The 14,541-nt window shown below is 42.6% G+C and overlaps 1 protein-coding gene across 1 annotated transcript in view; it reads right to left on the reverse strand.

Annotated features, from left to right (window-relative positions):
* The window catches only part of unc80 (unc-80 homolog (C. elegans)), a 505,340-nt gene that overhangs the window by 418,614 nt on the left and 72,185 nt on the right, over nucleotides 1-14,541 (reverse strand). Inside the window, exon 8 of the mRNA XM_078227718.1 lies at nucleotides 3,044-3,305. Within this exon, the coding sequence (XP_078083844.1) occupies nucleotides 3,044-3,305 (262 nt within the window). The remainder of the gene's footprint in view (nucleotides 1-3,043; nucleotides 3,306-14,541) is intronic.

The raw sequence follows: 14,541 nt of genomic DNA on the forward strand, positions 1-14,541 counted from the left end.
CCTAATCAACATCATAATTACTCTTACCTCAGATAATTGGCTGGAGTCAGGAATAGGCCATTGGGGTGAATAGAAGTTCTGTCTGCTGAAAAAATACCAGGATTCCACCAAAGCATAAAATTCTGCATTTAATGTATAGATTTAACCATAAAATAAGGTAAAGGTACAGCTAGGTTGCTCATACTGTAGAACCACACAGTTATGAATTGTTCCTTTCAGGTGAGCACAGAACTACAAAGTGGAGAAAACTTCTGTCAGGAAGGATGCAAAATCAATCATTGTTCATACATATGATCCTGTGCACAACATACCTATCATGGTGCAATCCGCCCCCCAAAAAAAGGGGAAGATGTCCTGAACACTAATGTCTTCTAGGGAAGGAAATCTTATCCTTACCTGGTCTAGCCTACATGTAACTCCAGAGCCACAGCAACTGCCCGCTAAACAAGTGCAACTAGAGATGGGCAATAAATAGTGGCCAGCCAACAATGCGCGTGTCCCACAAATGAATAAAAAATATATATTTTGGGGTGCTCTACACAATCCAGTAAGTCACGGATAGATGGATTCCTGATCGGTAAGGGAATTAGGGGTTATAGGGATCAGGCGGGTAAGTGAACAAAGAACAAAGAACAATACAGCACAGGAACAGGCCCTTCGGCCCCCCAAGCCCGCGCCGCTCCCCGGTCCAGGATTGAATCCTGAATCCAGGATCCCCGCCCAATTTTCCAGCCTATCTACATACCAATATCCTATCCACCGAGCTGTCCCTCACAGCTACGATGCTTTGTTCATTACAACCTATTAACTTACCCCCACCCCCCCATTCCAGACCATGTGATCTCCAGGGAGAGGCGAAAACCCAGAGTGAAAAACCCCAGGGCCAATATGGGGAAAAAAAATCTGGGAAATTCCTCTCCGACCCCCTGAGGCGATCGAAACGAGTCCAGGAGATCACAATGGCCCCGATCGGAAAATGCTTCCCAACCCTAGTCATTTCCACTTCCACGAACACCATATGAATTCCCTGCCCCCGAGACAGGTTCCCAACTATCCGCAGTCTCACTCTGTACTGGCACCAGCAAGATGATCATAGAATGAAGCCTTGAAACGAGAAACCAGGAACAATTAGCCCGCGCCGCTCCCTGGTCCAAACTAGACCACTCTTTTGTATCCCTCCATTCCCACTCCGTTCATATAGCTGTCTAGATAAGTCTTAAACGTTCCCAGTGTGTCCGCCTCCACCACCTTGCCCGGCAACACATTCCAGGCCCCCACGACCCTCTGTGTGAAATATGTCCTTCTGATATCTGTGTTAAACCTCCCCCCCTTCACCTTGAACCTATGACCCCTCGTGAACGTCACCACCGACCCGGGGAAAAGCTTCCCACCGTTCACCCTATCTATGCCTTTCATAATTTTATACACCTCTATTAAGTCTCCCCTCATCCTCCGTCTTTCCAAGGAGAACAACCCCAGTTTCCCCAATCTCTCCTCATAACCAAGCCCCTCCATACCAGGCAACATCCTGGTAAACCTCCTCTGTACTCTCTCCAAAGCCTCCACGTCCTTCTGGTAGTGTGGTGACCAGAACTGGACGCAGTATTCCAAATGCGGCCGAACCAACGTTCTATACATCTGCAACATCAGACCCCAACTTTTATACTCTATGCCCCGTCCTATAAAGGCAAGCATGCCATATGCCTTCTTCACCACCTTCTCCACCTGTGACGTCACCTTCAAAGATCTGTGGACTTGCACACCCAGGTCCCTCTGCGTCTCTACACCCTTTATGGTTCTTCCATTTATCGTGTAGCTCCTCCCTACATTAGTAGTGGAACTGATCCACTTCAGATCAGCCATGATCTTATTGAATGGCGGGGCAGGCTCGAGGGGCTAGATGGCCTACTCCTGCTCCTACTTCTTATGTTCTTATGTTTTTCTTATGTAAGTCTTCTAAAATTAACAATGAACCAAATTGGAACTGGTCTAAGGAGAGAAAGAAATCAAAAAGAAATTTGGATCTTAGATGAAACTTATGCCAAATATCACTTCTTGCCATACATAAATACCATGGGCGGGATTTTCTGGCTCCGTTGTGGTGTGCTTTCTGACGGCAGAGACAGCTTGCCAGAGATCTTCTGGTCCCGCCGATGTCTATGACGTTTTGCATATCTTGCCTGTCCTGCCGCCTGTGAACCTGACCTCATGGCTTCCCTTCAGTGGAATCTTTTGATGGCTGGAAGGACAGGAAAATGTAGCCCTACGTGTTGCACAGGAGATATATTGTAACTGTTTCATGTGCTAAATCATAATATGTGTATATGTGCAATGGTTATTCTTGTATATAATTAATTCAACATCAATCAGTAATTATTTTGCCATGACCTGACAACTTGAAATTTCATCTTTTTAACTCAGTAATATTAACTTCTTGCATTGTTATGAAGCAAAGGTTGATCCACCCTCTCTGCAAACTAACACTTAACCACTCAAAGAGGAGTATCTCACCTCATAATCTGTAGAAGTGTGGGAGAAGTGGGAATAACTGTGCTTCAGCAACTTTTAGTGGTTAAATCAAAATAACTCCCTGACACACTCTAAAATCAACAAGTAACAATTTATTTATCTAACTAACAGTGAACAAGTTAATTAAACTATGAACAAACCAAACAAAACACTATTGTAATGGAATGCTGCTCAGAGAAATACAATTCCCACTTATTAACAAAAATATTTTTTAGTCACAGTGTAAATTACAACCAGGTTTGTTGTCTTCTGGAATATTCTGTCTTCTTTCTTCTTTGCTAACTAGATGAGGCTTTCTTTTAAGACATAAACGAAGCCATGAGAGAGATCTCTCTCTCTCTCTCTCAGTCTGTGTCCTCTCATAAAAAAAACACCACCTTTTAAAAGACGATTTACAAACACCAACTTTGCAACAACATCATTGTATTTCATACAATTATTCTTTGTAACACATTCACCTTGATGTGAATGCAAGTCATTAGAAAGCAAAGACCTGAATTTAATCTTTCCATACCTGTGTTTTATGGGTGTTAACCAGTGAAGGAGCTGCAGCAACCATGGAACTACTACGTGGTCTGGGTAATTGGGTTATTTCAGGTTCAGAGGGTCTATCAGGCTTCTCCTCCAGAATCTGTCGAAGTCTTTGTAAATAATACATCAGTGCCCAGTGGATACCTTCTTCAGACCAGTGGGGCTGCAGTAGACAGCGCAATACTGCAACATCAAAATAGGTGGCATACCGAGACTTTTGACTTAGTGGTATCGTTATTGAAGTTCTGTAACAGATAAACAAAGAGAACAAAGAAGAAAGAAAATTACAGCACAGGAACAGGCCCTTCGGCCCTCCAAGCCTGCGCTGACCATGCTGCCCGACTTAACTTAAACCCCCTACCCTTCCGGGGACCATATCCCTCCATTCATGTATTTTTCAAGATGCCCCTTAAAAGTCACTACTGTATCCGCCTCCACGGTAGCACAGTGGTTAGCACTGCTGCTTCACAGCTCCAGGGACCCGGGTTCGATTCCCGGCCTTGGGTCACTGTCTGTGTGGAGTTTGCACATTCTCCTCGTGTCTGCGTGGGTTTCCTCCGGGTGCTCCGGTTTCCTCCCACAGTCCAAAGATGTGCGGGTTAGGTTGATTGGCCATGCTAAAATTGCCCCTTAGTGTCCTGAGATGCGTAGGTTAGAGGGATTAGTGGGTAAAATATGTAGGGATATGGGGGTAGGGCCTGGGTGAGATTGTGGTCGGTGCAGACTCGATGGGCCGAATGGCCTCTTTCTGTACTGTAGGGTTTCTATGATTTCTATGACTACCTCCCCCGGCAACAAGTTCCAGGCACCCAACAACCTCTATGTAAAAAAATCTGCCTCGTACATCTCCTTTAAACCTTGCGCCTCGCATCTTAAACCTGTGGCCCCTAGTAATTGACTCTTCCACCCTGGGAAAAAGCTTCTGACTATCCACTCTGTCCATACCCCTCATAATCTTGTAGACTTCTTTCAGGTCTCCCCTCAACCTCCGTCACTCCAGTGAGAACAAACCAAGTTTCTCCAGCCTCTTCTCATAGCTAATGCCCTCTATACCAGGCAACATCCTGGTAAATCTTTTCTGTACCCTCCAAAGCCTCCACATCCTTCTGGTCGTGTGGCGACCAGAATTAAACACTATATTCCAAGTGCGGCCTAACTAAAGTTCTATAAAGCTGCAACATGACTTGCCAATTTTTAAACTCAATGCCCCGCTGATGAAGGCAAGCATGCCGTATGCCTTCTTGACTACCTTCTCCACCTGCATTGCCGCTTTCAGTGACCTGTGTACCTGTACACCCAGATCCCTCTGCCTATCAATACTCTTAAGGGTTCTGCCATTTACTGTATATTTCCTATCTGTATTAGACCCTCCAAAATGCATTACCTCACATTTGTCCGGATTAAACACCATCTGCCATCTCTCCGCCCAAGTCTCCAACTGATCCTGCTGTATCCTCTGATGGTCCTCATCACTATCCGCAAATCCACCAACCTTTGTGTCGTCCGCAAACTTACTAATCAAACCAGTTACATTTTCCTCCAAATCATTTATATATATTACAAACAGCAAAGGTCCCAGCACTGATCCCTGAGGAACGCTACTTGTCACAGCCCTCCATTCAGAAACGCACCCTTCCACTGCTATCCTGTCTTCTTTGACCGAACCAGTTTTGTATCCACCTTGCCAGCTCATCTCTGATCCCATGCAACTTCACCTTCTGCACCAGTCTGCCATGAGGGACCTTGTCAAAGACCTTACTGAAGTCCATGTAAACAACATCCAGTGCCCTACCCTCATCAATCATCTTCGTCACTTCCTCGAAAAGCTCGATCAATTTTGTGAGACACGACCTCCCCTTCACAAAACCATGTTGCCTCTCACTAATACGTCCACTTATTTCCAGGTGGGAATAACTCCTGACTTGAAGAATCTTCTCCAATAATCTCCCTACAACTGAAGTAAGGCTCTCCGGCCTGTAATTACCTGGATTATTCTTGCTATCCGTCTTAAACAAAGGAACAACATTGGCTATTCTCCAATCGTCTGGGACCTCCTCTGTACAGTAAGAAGTCTCACAACACCAGGTTAAAGTCCAACAGGTTTATTTGGTAGCACAAGCCACAAGCTTTCAGAGCACTGCCCCTTCATCAGGTGAGTAGGAGTTCTGTTCACAAACCGGGCATATATAGATACGAACTCAATTTACAAGATAATGGTTGGAATGCGAGTCTTTACGGGTAATCAAGTCTTAAAGGTACAGACAATGTGAGTGGAGAGAGGTTAAGCACAGGTTAAGGAGATGTGTATTGTCTCCAGACAGGACAGTTAGTGAGATTTCAAGCCCAGGCAAGTCGTGGGTGTTACAGATAGTGTGACATGAACCCAAGATCCTGGTTGAGGCCGTCCTCATGCATGCGGAACTTGGCTATCAGTCTCTGCTCAGCGACTGTGCGTTGTCGTGTTTCGTGAAGGCCGCCTTGGAGAACGCTTACCCGAAGATCAGAGGCCGAATGCCCGTGACTGCTGAAGTGTTCCCCAACAGGAAGAGAACAGTCTTGCCTGGTGATTGTCGAGCGGTATTCATTCATCCGTTGTCGTAGCATCTGTATGGTTTCCCCAATATACCATCCCTCGGGACATCCTTTCCTGCAGCGTATCAGGTCGACAACGTTGGCCGAGTTGCAAGAGTATGTACCGTGTACCTGGTGGATGGTGTCCTCACGTGAGATGATGACATCTGTGTCGATGATCCGGCACGTCTTGCAGAGGTTGCTGTGGCAGGGTTGTGTGGTGTCATGGTCACTGTTCTCCTGAAGGCTGGGTAGTTTGCTGCGGACAATGGTCTGTTTGAGGTTGTGCGGTTGTTTGAAGGCAAGAAGTGGGGTGTGGGGATGGCCTTGGCGAGATGTTCGTCTTCATCAATGACATGTTGAAGGCTCCGGAGGAACCCCCACGACTCGCCTGGACTTGCAAAATCTCACTAACTGTCCTGTCTGGAGACAATACACATCTCTTTAACCTGTGCTTAATGCTCTCTCCACTCACATTGTCTGTACCTTTAAGACTTGATTACCTGTAAAGACTCGCATTCCAATCATTATTCTGTAAATTGAGTTTGTGTCTTTATGTACTCTGTTTGCGAACAGATCTCCCACTCACCTGACGAAGGAGCAACGCTCCGAAAGCTAGTGGCGTTTGCTACCAAATGAACCTGTTGGACTTTAACCTGGTGTTGTGAGACTTCTTACTGTGTTTACCCCAGTCCAACGCCAGCATCTCCACATCATGAAGGGTTGTTAACCAGAGGCATAAATATGAAAGGTCAGTGGCAAAATAATCAGAGGCAATATGCAGAAGAGCCTTGCACAATAAGTTGTTAGGGTTTGGAGCGCAATATCAGATATAGGGTGATGGAAGCAGATTCGTGAGTAGCTTTCAAAAGGGAATTGGATAAATACCTGAAGGGATTTGGGGAAATACCCAGGGAGCCAAACTTAAAAGGGTTGTGTGTTGTAGAAGCCAATACACATTCAATAGGCTGAATATTCTTCTTCCTTCTTGTATTGTTCTATGATTCCATAATTGATCTTTTTTTATTCCAGACTTTCAGAAGGAATTAGTCTTTAAAATAATATTTTCAAAAATAACCTTAATATAAAGTATGACCAAAAATACCAACATCCTTTTAATTGAGGGACCTTGGTTTCCAATCTTCCTTTAATTTTTGTGACTTTATTTATTGCAGGAAGTTGATGGAACAGCAGAAAAGAAAGGCCAGAACTAAATGAGATTTTTGTGAGATGAATGCCTTTTGGTTAAATCATAGTGATACATTTCCAGTAAATTCTTCAAACAGTAATAAAAATGTAAGAAAAGACTGAACAAATCTGGCTTGTTATATTAGCTCTGGAATCAGAGTTTAAAAAACACCCAGACACATGGGAAGAAAATTTGCTTTTCCTGCTAGTTCCGAGTAAAATGATTTTGGCAGTCTCGAAGCAATGGTTGCACACTCATAGAATAATTCAGCATAATTTAACAGTATCGTTCTGAATGGCAAAAAGGATGTTTTGTGGAAATTTTTGAATAGGATAAGAGTACTGCAGTTTGACATGCTCTTCAAATATTGGCTTATATTCACTTTGGTAGCATAAAGTTGAGGGATGTTTACTTCAGAAATATTAGATAAATACTTTGTGTATTTAGAAGTTCTGATCACATGAACAGTGAAAAGAATAAATGCACCATTTAGACCATTTTTTAAATCATAGCCTCTTTTTTGGCCTTCTTGCTTCTCTTTCACTCTTCTATTTAGTTTTGGGAATGTAAGGCTTAGCCTAGTCCATAGGCGCCTGCCCATTAGTAGCTCAGTTGGGGCTACACCTGTCGTTACATGTGGCATCGTTCTATAATTGAAGAGAAGACGTGCCGATTTGGTGTCTATAGACCCCTTGGTCTGTTTGTTCATTCCTCTTTTAAAAATCTGGACAGCTCGTTCCATTTGTCCGTTTGATGATGGGTGTAAGGGGCTGTGCAGACATGTCGCATTCCATTTGTTTCCATAAATGTTTTAAATTCTCTACTGGTAAATGGGGTTCCGTTGTCCATCACTAAATTTTCTGGGATTCCATGGGTACTAAAAGGTTGTCATAGTTTTTCTATCATGTTTTGCGATGTAGTGGACATCATCTGGTATACTTCCATTCACTTACAGTGGGTGTCAATTAACAGCAAAAACATGGAGCCCATAAATGATCCTGCAAAATCCTCATGATCCTAACCAATTGCTTTCCTGGCTATTCCCAGGGATGTAGGGAAGCTTCTGGTGGTGCCTTCTGGTTTTCCTGGCACATTCTGCATGTTTTTACCATTTTCTCTATGTCGCTATCTATTCTAGGCCACCAGACATAGCTTCTCACTAGCATCTTCATTTTTGATACGCTTGGATGGCCATTATGCAGCTCTTGAAGGATAGGCCTTTGAGCATCATGTGGGATAACTACCCAGGCTCCCCACAGGATAATGCTGTCTTCTATGCTTAATTCTGTCACATTTGGCTTCAAACGTTGTGTCGGAAATTCCTGCATTTCTTCATTTAATATCATGTGGTTAGATTTGTCAATGTGGGGTCATTTCGAGTCCAAATCTTTCTTTCTTTTGCTGAAATTGGCAAAGTGCCCATAAAATTTAATGTCATGACTACTTCGTCCATTTTCGGTGATAATGGAAAGCTTGTGGACAAAGGTAAGCGACTCAGGGCATCTGTGTCGGCGACTTTTGTCCCTGGTCTATGTTCCAGGGTATACTCATAAGCGCCTAATAATAGTGCCCAATAATAGTGCCCATTGCTGTATTTGGGCTGACGCTATAAGAGGGATAGATCTGTGCGTGGAAAAAGGCCCAACAGAGGTTTTGTGGCCTGTTATGATGGTAAAATGTCGACGATACATATATTGATGGAACTTCTTCACTGTGAAGACCATTGCCAAACCCTCCTTTTCTAACTGCACGTACCTTCTGTCCGCATTGGATAATATCCTTGAGGCATATGCAATTGGGCGCTCTATCCCCGTGCTCCCTCAGTGTGATAGTACTGCACCTATTCCATAAGGTGAGGCATTGCATGTTATGACCAATTGCCTTTCTGGGTTGAAATGGGTCAACGCGTTGTCCAACTGTAGTTGGTGTTTTACCCTCACAAAAGCATCCTCTTGTGGTTCTTCCCATGCCCACTTCTGATGTTTTTTCAACAACATATGTAGGGGTGCCAGTAAGATTGTCAAGTTTGGAATGAACTTTCCATAATAATTTACGAGGCCGAGCAACAATTTTAATTCCATTGTGTTCCTTGGTGTTGGAGCCTCTTTTATGGCTCTTCCCTTTTCTCCGACTGGGTGTAGACCATCTTTGTCAACACTGTATACGAAGTATGTTACCTCCGCTGCTTGGAAAACACATTTTTCTCTTTTTAATATGACCCTGGCTGTTTTGAGGTGGCTTTACCCTTCGATATGGGCGTTGTATGCCCTGTTTGTTTTGGTAACCTTGCTTGGGGCGGGCTCTCTGGCTGCATGCACAGCGCTGGTGTGTTGGTCGCTCCCTGAACTGCGGAACTCTCTCTTGGCCACTGTCAGGAGTTCTTGTTTTTTTTTCTTTGCTCGTTTTTCCTCATCCAAGGCCAGGGTTCACAAGTATGTTCAATTGGGGACCTGGGTCTGTGGTAGGGGACTCACCTGAGCCTTTGGTCATTACTATCTAAATATCCTTGCAGCTCTTAGGCCCTTTTCTCTGCATTCTCACGAGCTAAGGCCAGCTCTATGGCTTTTTAAAATCTAAGTTTGGCTCTGTCAAAAGCCTTCTTTGGGTTGCTAGATCATTTATGCCTCATACTAAGTGGTCTCTCAGCATTGCCGGTATGCTGTGCTATATTCACAATGCTCCACCAGTTTTCTTAGTCACGTCAGGAAAACGTCAGGAATTCTGTCATTGGTTCTCCTGCAAATCTAGTGTTTGTATTGAATCTGTACCATTGCAAGGTTACGGAAGGTTTAGGATCGTAATGATTTGCCACCATTTCTACTAACTCATTGAAGGTCTTGGACTCCAGTGTTTCCGGATACGTCAGCCTTTTTATAATATTGGAAGTTGCAGCCCCACACACAGTCAACAGGATGACCTTTTGCCAATTATCTCTTTCTATTTTGCTTGCTCGAAAGAAGCACCTTATTCTCTCTGTGGCCCGTCCTCGATACTCGCGTTGTATAGCTCCAACTTCCCAAAAAATGGCATTGCAAAACTGAATAAAACAGGCTTACCAGGATCTGCTGAGCAGGGTTACCAAACATTTCTTTTATCTCGTTACCAATGTAATAACTCCAGGATTTGGCTGTGAAGGAACTGTGCTTTTATTGCACAAATGAAAATAAACAATAACCACAAGCCTGTGGTGAACACAGCAGGCCACAACCGGGAGTAAAAGGATAATGGACCCACTCAGGGTCTTGTTTTATACAGGGATTAATATTTGAGCTCCACCTGGTTGGCTAATTACCAATCCCCAGGGAGCTCGTATTCAATGAGCCCAACTGGGAGGTGATTTAGTGATTCCCCAGGCAGATCATGGGGGTTATCACAGAAGCTAAAAAACATTTCCATTGTTTTGGTCATTATAAAAGCTATATTTTCTATCCTTGCACTTCACTAGTCAAAGGCAAATGCCCAACCTAGATATCATTGCTACATTGTATTGTTACTCTAAACTGAAAAACAAATCATGGAAGTAATGTTTTGATGCTGCTGAAATTGTATCAGGTATTGCTGATTTTGTCCATTTGGCAGCAAAAATGCATTTTTATATTTTATTTCCACTATCTTTATTTTATTTATATTACAATTCTGCAATCTAAGGTATCTGGTATGTTTAACCTTAAGTTTACCATTACAAAAGTGGCTTAATTACTGTACAAGTAAATTGCCTGACTCAAATTTTATTTTTTGTAATGGTTGCCAGGATAATAAATGATTCTATTGCTAGGGAGTTAATGCATTTTCAATGAAATTCCAGCTCTCTGCTACCACAGGATTTTGTAAACTTAAAGATCAGACTATCTAAACATAACACAGAAACCATGGCAACTAAAGGATTGCATGACAAGAAAGTCAGTTTCGGTTTCTGGTTGTCGCACCTTTTAATTTAATTTATTATTGCATTCATCTAATTATTGCTCGGCTATCATGGTTACATTAAACAATGTTCCTCTTACACATAATATAATTTAAAATTAATATTGCATCCTTATTAGTTTTAATAATAATCAGTCTTTGTCTCATTCCAATCAATAGTTAAACCAGTATTGCTTTACAATTCACATTGCATTGAAATAAAACCTAATGTGAGGTTGAATAGAAACAGTTAAATTCCAACTGATGAGGTTCCCACACAAAGTTAGCAGGAGAAATGTAGAGCAAGTAGCAAGTAGCAAATCAGCATTAGAGCAAGAGAGAGTCTGAAGGGAAGTTGGCTTGCTGAGCAAGAGGAAGTAAAAGAAGCAGCTGAATAGATAACATTATTCATAATGAGGAAGAAGAAGACCATTCATTAGTTGGAGGTGAAGATATGGTCGCAGGATTTTGGGATCATAACTGTGTGGAAAAATTCTGCAGTATTGGGGTGTTCAGCATAGCAAGAGTTAATGTGGGACTGGAGAACATTACCACCCATATAATGATATAGGGAGTCACATGATAGTGGACTGAGTACAGTCCAGCAGAAGCCAACATGAGGACAGTGCTGAGTCAGGCCTGTAATCTGAAAATGTATAAAGCTTTGTGTTACTGCTAAACACTTTATTCCAACACACAATGCTCCAAGCCTTTTAGTGAGACACTGAACAAACTGCCTTACAACATGGTGGTAGCAAAAGAACGAACCTATAATCTCAAAGAATCTGGAGAAACACCCCAGAATCTTAAAGCATGAAAAAATAAAGAAATTGCAGTCTAAAGAAGAAGGTTGTAGGTTACAGGAAGATATAGATGAGTTGGTCAGATGGACAGAGCAGTGGCAGATGGTATTTAACCCTGATGAGTGTGAGATGATGCTCTTTGGAAGGAGTAACATGACAAGGGATTATTTAAGGAATGACAGGATACTTGGAAGCTCAGTGGAACAGGTGGATCTTGGGGCACTTATTCACAGATCCCTGAAGGCGGCAAAGCAGGTGAATAGGACAGTTAGGAAGGCATATGGGACATTTGCTTTTATCATTTGTGGCATGGAGTATTTTTTATATCATAGAAACTCCACAATGCAGAAGGAGGCCATTTGGCCCATCGAGTCTGCACTGACAATAATCAGGCCCTATCCCCATCACCCCACATATTTACCCCACTCATCCCTCTACCCTACGCATCCCATGACACTAAGGGGCAATTCACCATGGCCAATCAACCTAACCTGCACATCTTTGGAGTGTGGGAGGAAACCGGAGCACCTGGAGGAAACCCACGCAGACACGGGGAGAACGTGCAAACTCCACACAGACAGTGACCCAAGCTGAGAATTGAACCCAGGTCCCTGGAGCTGTGAGGCAGCAGTGCTAACCACTGTGCCACCGTGCCGCCCCTAGAAGAGCAAAGAGATAATGTTAGAGCTGTACAGAACGTTGGTTAGGCCACAGCTGGAGTACTGTATGCAGTTCTAGTCACCTCATTATAGGAAGGTGTGATTGCACTATAGAGGGGGTACAGAGGGGATTCACCAGGATGTTGCCTGGGTTGGAGCATTTGAGCTATAAGGAGAGGCTGGGTAGACTGGGATTGGTTTCTCCAGAACAGAGAAGACTGAGGGGAAACATTATTGAGGTGTATAAGATTTTGAGGGTTATTATAGAGTCATAGAGGTTTACAGCATGGAAACAGGCCCTTCGGCCCAACTTGTCCATGCCGCCCTTATTTTTTTTTTAAACCCCTAAGCTAATCCCAATTGCCCGCATTTGGCCCATATCCCTCTATACCCATCGTACCCATGTAACTATCTAAATGCTTTTTAAAAGATAAAATTGTACCCGCCTCTACTACTACTCTGGCAGCTTGTTCCAGACACTCACCATCTATTGTCAGGGTGAATAGGAAATAGCTGTTCTGTTTGGTTGAGGGGTCAATCACGATGGGACATAGTTTAGGATAAGGGGCAGGAGATTCAGAGAGGATTTGAGAAAATATTTTTTCACTCAGAGGGTGGTGGGAATCTGGAATGTACTGCCTGGGAAGGTAGTGGAGACTGGAAACTTACAACTTTTAAAATGTGTTTGGATGAGCATTTGAAACATAACATTCGAGGACAAGTGCTGGAAAATGGGATTAATGCCATTTTAAAGGCAGTTTTTGTTGCTGCAGACTCGATGGCCCAAAGGGTCTTTTCAGCACTGTATGACTATGACTTGGGAGAAGTTTGTCTAAACCGAAGGGATCACCTAAAAACAGCTCCAATGCCAGACCTGATCGAACATAGAGTCATTTGACCTAACCAGATCAAAAGAGACTGAGCATGTTTTTTTTTAAAAGACAAAAGGTGGAAGGGTAGATCAAGAAACAACTGATGAAAAGCCAAACTGATCAAACGTGGAGTCGTGGGACTTAACTTGATCATAAAAGGCTGTGCAAAATTTCAAAAAGAGAAAAAGAGGCTGAAAGGCAGAAGAAAAATCTCCACTGTGCTGCTAATGACTCAAGCAGGTCTCATGGAGGTCCATTATAAGTACCAAACATTTGCAGAATCAAATAACTTATAAGGGATGAATAAAAATTAAATTCTAAGCCAGAAATAGTTTTAAAAGTCTTCAGTGCTTCAAAAGTAAGTCAGAGCACCCCGTTTCTGAAATCACCACAGCCAGCCTGGGTTCAGAATTGGTGCCATACCATGTGGCAGCCAGACTCAATTCAAAGAAAAAAAAGATGTGGAAGGTTTAAAAACTTTTTCCAAACTGGCAATTGATTATTATATAACTAAAAAGCCTCCGATATCAAACTGTTGATTTAATAAATTGCTGCTAGATATAAATCCCAAAGGAGTCAGGACCACAACTGAAGTAGGAGTCTGCCAAAACCCTGAAGAAGTGAAAAAAACGTTACTGCTGCACCACTTTTAAAAGTGGAACAGCATTTAAAGCTGTACGCACCTGCACGGGAAATCAACATTACCAGACCAATTTGGACAGATGAAAAATTAGGTGACTTGGAGAGGAAAATCTTTCAGTTACCGGAGTACAATGAGTTTAAGCAGGAAATGAGAGGAAGTCCGAGGTAATACATTTTGATACTTGTTTGGGGTATGTAATAATCTTGCCAAGGCTAATCTTCTGCCACTAACACCCTTTATCCGCTGTACCCCAAATCAAACAGAACTTGCAAAAAGAAAATGAAGCTATTTCATAGGAGAATGTTTATATCTAAGATGAATTGGAAGACTCGAAATACAAGATTTAAGCAGAATTTGTACCTTTGAAAATGCATGTTAAACTAAAGTCTTCAATGAATCAAACTGTTCAAGATCAAAGAAACACATTTCTGGGGCATCACAAAGGTACGAGGAAGCTTTGAAAGAAACAGAAGGGTTGAATGTTGAGAAGAATGTAATAAGCAAAAATGTGAATCATGGAGACTCAGTACATAGCTCCAGAAAAGCTCAAGGAGGAAATAACAACTCTGAATTCCAATTATTGGCAAATTGAAGAGGGAGATGGCAGAAACAGCCAGACACAGCAGCAGACAAAAGATGTACTCAAGGAAATTGCTATCTCGAAAGATTCTTTGAAGAATTAATATGTGCCCCTGGAAAAACATGAAGGGTTAAAATAATTGAATACTACTTTAGGAAAAAAACATGTAGGAACTATCATGTGATAAAACAATGCACTAAAGCACAGTGCTGGTTGGCAAGTGGTCACCAAGAAAATAAACATCTGAAAGAATAGATAATC

Source organism: Mustelus asterias, chromosome 14 (genome assembly GCF_964213995.1).
Source record: "Mustelus asterias chromosome 14, sMusAst1.hap1.1, whole genome shotgun sequence".
NCBI classification, from domain to species: Eukaryota; Metazoa; Chordata; class Chondrichthyes; order Carcharhiniformes; family Triakidae; genus Mustelus; species Mustelus asterias.